The sequence below is a fragment of the Pseudochaenichthys georgianus genome, chromosome 9, assembly GCF_902827115.2.
Source record: "Pseudochaenichthys georgianus chromosome 9, fPseGeo1.2, whole genome shotgun sequence".
Taxonomy (NCBI): Eukaryota; Metazoa; Chordata; class Actinopteri; order Perciformes; family Channichthyidae; genus Pseudochaenichthys; species Pseudochaenichthys georgianus.
Window position 1 is genome coordinate 11,648,630 of NC_047511.1, and position 6,000 is coordinate 11,654,629.

The 6,000-nt window shown below is 39.6% G+C and overlaps 1 protein-coding gene across 1 annotated transcript in view; it reads right to left on the bottom strand.

The window, feature by feature from the left end:
* Positions 1-2,686, bottom strand: part of fras1 (Fraser extracellular matrix complex subunit 1) — a 320,559-nt gene extending 317,873 nt beyond the window's left edge. The window contains exon 1 of the mRNA XM_034090904.2: positions 2,076-2,686. Within this exon, the coding sequence (XP_033946795.1) occupies positions 2,076-2,163 (88 nt within the window). The 5' untranslated portion in view covers positions 2,164-2,686. The remainder of the gene's footprint in view (positions 1-2,075) is intronic.
* Between the last annotated feature and the right edge of the window lie 3,314 nt (positions 2,687-6,000).

The following is a 6,000-nucleotide window of genomic DNA, read 5'->3' on the forward strand; positions in this document are numbered from 1 at the left end:
GCACCAAAAGAGTCTGGTTACTTCGCATTGTGATAGAAGATTTGGCGCCAAGCCCTAACTCACAATCAAGTTGACTCCAAAGGTGAGTGAATTGGATTGGTTAGGGATAATAATCCTGCAGATGCTCAGAGCTACATGTGAATGAGTCTAAACTGAAAGCCCAACATGACGTAAACGTGTCTTGACTCCAAACAGGAAGTGCTCTCTTCATCGCAGCATCCACCCTGTCCATCGAGCAGCATGCACTTCATGTCGATAACATTTCAACTTTTATAACTACTTTGCTCTGGTTGATCCAACGGCAACGTGCTCTGTATGCAGTGGAAGGAGCATCTTTATGAAAGTGTGAATTTGACTGAAGTAAGTGATGCCAAGAAGATTGGATGCATGCCGAGATGGATGAGAGAAGATGCTAATGGTTTTGGAAATGAATACAAAAAAGTCTGACATGTTGCCACAGCACGTGACCAGAAACACATTCACCTGCCGGATTTTGAGCATGCAGCCCGACTCTTCCCCACAGGCACCCGACTGTGATGTTAACAAGCTCGAGTTTGATTCAGTGACACCTTGAATGGGGCAGTTCAGTAACAGCTGCTTTAGATTCTGCTCCTCACAGTCTTGTGCATTATAACTCCCCTGATGGGAAAACTGTAGCTGTGCATGGGCAGACCTTTTAGATGTGATGCAGAGTTATGAATATTTCAATGGCACAGAGAGCCAGTAGCTGCAACACTTTTCAATATGTTTGGATATTTAAGAAAATGCACAACAGGCAGCTGCTGATTATCATCCGTAAAGCAGATTATTCTCACTCAGCTCTATAATTATTTTTGGTTGATAATGCCTGTGTTTTTTAGGCAAATAACTGAATTTATTCCATCATCTTTAAATGATACCTTCACAAACTAACTGTGAAGCATGACTCCACTGCTATCCCATAAAGTATTGATGTCTAGGATACATAAAACAGTTCATATAAATTGAGTTTCTTAGATTTAAAGCATGTCTTAACTACATTGAATATCACTGAAAAATTGCTTAAACAACAATAAATATTCTACTTTTCAACATTCAACTCAAAAGTGCAGATGTTTTTACCTGCTAATAACAAATGAGTCGCTTGCAAAATAATACATCAGATTATTTTGAGTACAGGGTGCTGTTTTCAGGCCACCATGAACAGCTAAACTCCACTTGATGTAAAATAGAAGAGAACATTCTCTAACATGTGCTCAATTGAAACCCCTATTCAATTAAATCCAATTCATTAATTTGCTGGTGAAATGGTTCAAGTTGGGGTTTGCCAAAAGTGTTCTTGAATGTTCAGTGTCTCTGAAGTTTGACTTCACTTCTGTCTCACTAAGAATGGATTTGCAGGTCAAGAGATGTAAAATGTCATCTCAAATTTGATTTTAATAAGGAACATAACTTTGCATACAACAGCTTATTTAAACTATTGCAATGCTTCAGTGTCCTGACTACCAGAAATATAGTCACTGAAATGCTGATCTAACAACTTATACTGCATTAAACCATTACAAAAATGATGTAATGCCTTCTGGCTAATTTGACTACTCTGAGTATGGATGCGTCTTCTCAGCATCACTTGATGATGAATACAGACAGGTGCTCATTCAGAAATCCTATGAAATGACTGCTTGTGAGATTTGAATCTTTGATTTCACTACTTTTCTCTTTTGGGATACATTTCAAATGGTGAAGCTTGACTGGCAAACATTTAAATCTCTGCTCTGTACCCTGGGAAACCACAACCTGCTGAGGGGGTCCCAGCAGCTAGGGTCCTGGCCCACTCCAGGGGTCCTCCGGGGACTTCCAGAGTGTTCTGGCAAACTTCAGGAATAAATTACATTCACTGCTGCCAGGGTCAAATGAAACTGTTCCAAATAAAAAGGTAAAGGAAGCCTGGACCGACTTGTGATTGAGTGCTGAAAAAGTGGCCCACATAGAAGTAAATGTGAATGTGGGGTGTCATGTCAGAGTGCATGGTGGTCCCTGATAACCCTTGACCTACATAACAACTGGTTTGGTGAAAAGAGAGCAAAGATACTAACCATTTATGCCCCGGGGGACGGTGAGGATCCCAGCCAGAGCTCCAGCCAATATCCACCATGCACCCATGGTCGCTGCCAAAAAGGGCATTTAAATCCAAATCCAGTCGGGGGGGTGGGGAAACGCGCGAAGTGTGATTGTTTCTCTGTTTAGTTCGTGCAGTTCTCACTGTGCATTATTCATTTCGCGATGTAGCAGATAACCAGCATGAGAGATCCAGGGATCGGTGGAGTCGGAGCGCACCGGGTCCGGCTCCACAGTGCTGCGCTCCGGGAAGGAATGCAGCGCAGTCCCGAAAACCTGGATAAGTATCCACCTCCTGCTTCTCCGCCTGCTCTCCGCTCAGCCGGTCAGGAACAAAACTCAAATAACTACCAGATGCAAGGTGCTTCGTCCTCTCCCCAGCACTAGAAGCAGCAGCCGGGACGCTTTTAAAATCCGAGGCGCATGACGAAGAGAGGCGGGCGGACAGCGAGGGCTGCGCGGTGTCTGAAGTCACTTATTGCGGTGCAGCGATCTTCTTGTGTTCCCCCTTCACTCACTCTTCTTCTAGTGTTTTTTCTTCTTCTTATCCTTCTCCTTTTCTTGTTCGTCCTTCCCTCTCTCCAGGGGGACGTCCCACCTCTCCTCTGCTCCACCTCCCACCTCGCAGATAACAATCACATAATAATAATCTCACATGATGGGGGACTCTGCTCCTTGGGGATTAAAAGGGGGAAGGTTGTTGTTGTTGTCTTTATTAATAAGTGTGAAATGATCCGAATTCTTTATTTTAACCCTTTTGACATAAATAATTAATCATCTGTGAAGTTTTTTCTCACTTTATCAATGTTGTCTTGATCTGGTCAATGGAACTTTAGGTTTTGTATAATTTTCTAAATATTATTATATATTTGTTTGCCCTCATGTAAAAATAATTCATTTTCCATGCCTCTTAAAGTTATGTCATAAACAACTTTTTTTCACTTTAAATGAATATAAGGAGTTTTTGTAGTAACCTTTGTATCATAACACTTTTTAGGCAATGTTTTTTATACCAAAATCTTATTTTTGCAGATGGGAACTGCAATTAGTGGCTATCATGTGAGTCTCTAGGCAGTTATACAGCCTTTAACATATTGTATTTCTTATTATATAATTATATTCTTTTATAAAAGCAATGATTTTGAATTATGTGGTACTTATGCTGTGATGTATTGTCTTTTTTGTATTAGCAAAGGACCTCATAGTTATTATATTCTTTAAGGTGTGTAAAGTAAAAAATCTGTAGAAATGAAAAATGTAGAGGCAAACCAATTAATATAACTGATTAAGGGCTTTTTATAACTATTAATAGTACAATTTGGTGTGATGTGCTTAATTTCCAATGTATCTAATTTATTCATCCTATGATGTAGCTTCAATAATTTAAAATGTTTAAATATTGACTTTGTAATCACATAGACATCACTTTCATGCCCCCGGTGGCAGTTTATGGTTACTTTATCTTACTAAAGGCATTTATTGGTTATCATTAACATATTTTGTCAATAAACAATATTTTGCATGACTAGAAGCATAACTCGGTGGGTTGAAATATATTTTTATATTCAATTATACCAATCCTTTAAGGATTTTGTAGAACGCTCCGAGTGAATATTAACAACATATTGCATACATAAAGAATTACAATATGATTTCTGGTGGGATTATTTTTCATTTCTAATAGTTGCAGGGTGTTTGATTCAGCTAATGTTTGTTTAATAAGTGTAGAGCATTATGGGAAGTGTGCAGTTTTCTGTCGGAGAGTGTATAATGTTTAATCAGAGGGAGTGCAGGCCTGAGATTCCTCAGTGTCACATGGCAGTAACTTGATCTCCCCTCGGCCCTTTTGTCCACTGCCAAAAACTGGGATCAGGATCCGTTTTGCCTTTGAACAAGTTTTCTTTTCTCTCCGCTGATTTAAAGCTGCCGCTGTCTGCAACCCTGAAACTATTTATAACCAGGACCAGTCTGGGTAAACCTTGACCCCCTGCCTGGGAACCTGCCGAGTCAACGTGACCAGAAGTCAGTCAGAGTAATGAACTGTTATATCCGTCATCGTTTTGAAACTCCATGTGGAGTCCACTGAAGATTTAACTCACACTCAATTCTCACACCCAGGTCAAAAAGGCCATGGTTTCACCTTCCTATCTCTGCACTTATGAGCACAGAGCCACTTTAACAATCTGTGTTGCTATAGGGTCAACAAATATTCATAGATATATTTCTACTTTCCCTTTAATTTTCTGTTTTTGCATAATGTAAATGGTCTTTTTAATTATCATGATAAGGAGGGTAAGAAAAACTAAAGTATTTCCTGAAAACGACCCCGGTTCAGTCCTAATGAACCCCGACTGTGAAGTGTTTTGTATAGTTAAGTCATTGCTTATAAGAAATTCTGCAAAACCTTTTCCTGTAGTGTTCTATATAGGTTTGTGTGCATGTGGGAGGTCTGCAAAGGCTAAAATCCCAAAGTTCCCTCCAGAGGGAGTTTCTCTCCCAGACCTCAATTGGACTCCTTTGTTTTCTTCTGTAACATAGCGACATCACAACGCAACACTCAGGATACTATTGGCTAGTGCTCCAACACATTGTATGTGATTGCGAAGCGGATTGCGAAGCGGATTGCGAAGCGGCCAGCTAACCACTGGGCTCTGGTTTCAGACAGAGGGTGAAAAGAGGTGCTGCAGCACAGGCAGTACGAGAAAAATAAAGACCTTTTTGAACATTAAAGCATGGAGACATCTCACAGTATAGAGCCACAAACTACAAATATGGAACTGAAAATAATAATAATAATAATAATAATAATAATAATAATAGATTTAATTTGTTAGCGCTTTTACAGGTGCTCAAAGACGCTTTACAGATATAGTGAAGGGAAAAGAAAAGGAAGGAACAACAAATAAATATATAGTTAAAGTTAAAGTCAAATAATACAAAAACAATCACACATTAAAAGCCAGATTGAAGAGGTGAGTTTTTGTGAGTTTTTTTAAGGTGGTGAGGTCAGTGCAGTCTCTGATGGGTTGGGGGAGTGAGTTCCAGAGGGAGGGGGCAGCGACGGAGAAGGCTCTGTCCCCCCAGGTCCGGTGATTGAATGAATATTATATGTGCTCTTTAAGACCACCTTAGCTGCCCATTTGATGATACCATGATACCATTTGTTTTTGTTTACAAGGTCCAAAATCACCACTGCCTCAAAGGACTTTGGAATACAGCCTCCATCTAAAGACCATCTAATGGAAAACACATGAATAGGGTTAAAAGTAAGAAACTTCAGGAGGAGCAACAGAGGGTGTAAACATCTTCATGGACAAACAGACATGCAAAGAAGTCTGAAACAACAATAATAAAGAGACAATGGAGAATCAGAATGACAATACACAGCATAACAAACAGAAAAAGTGTCAAAAAGAAACGTATCAAAAAAAAGTTTCGTATATATTTGCAGGTTACATTGTTTCTTCTTATAGTCTATTTTGCATTAGCCTGGTGTACACAGTGCACATCAACAGCTACATCAACATATAAATGAAAGGTCCCCTTATACTGTTTTTCATCAATATATTAAAGTTCTCAGATATATACAAACATGTCTCTGAAGTGTTTGGCTCCAAAAACCAAAGAGATCATGCATTGTAGCATCCCATACCCTCTGTTTCAGCCCTGTTTCAAAAGTGCTGATTCTTTGTCTGTTACTTTAGATGAAAACAAGGAGCCCCTCCCCACGCCCCTCTGAGAGATATTTGGTTAAAAATAACACAATGGTGATCTAGGAGGAGATTCAGGTGATAAGGTGGGGGGTACCTTGGTTGGTTATTGGCTAATGGTTACACAATCCAAAAAATCATAAAGTGGCCAAAATCTGATCAGCTCATTGTCAGACAGGTTTTTATATAAATG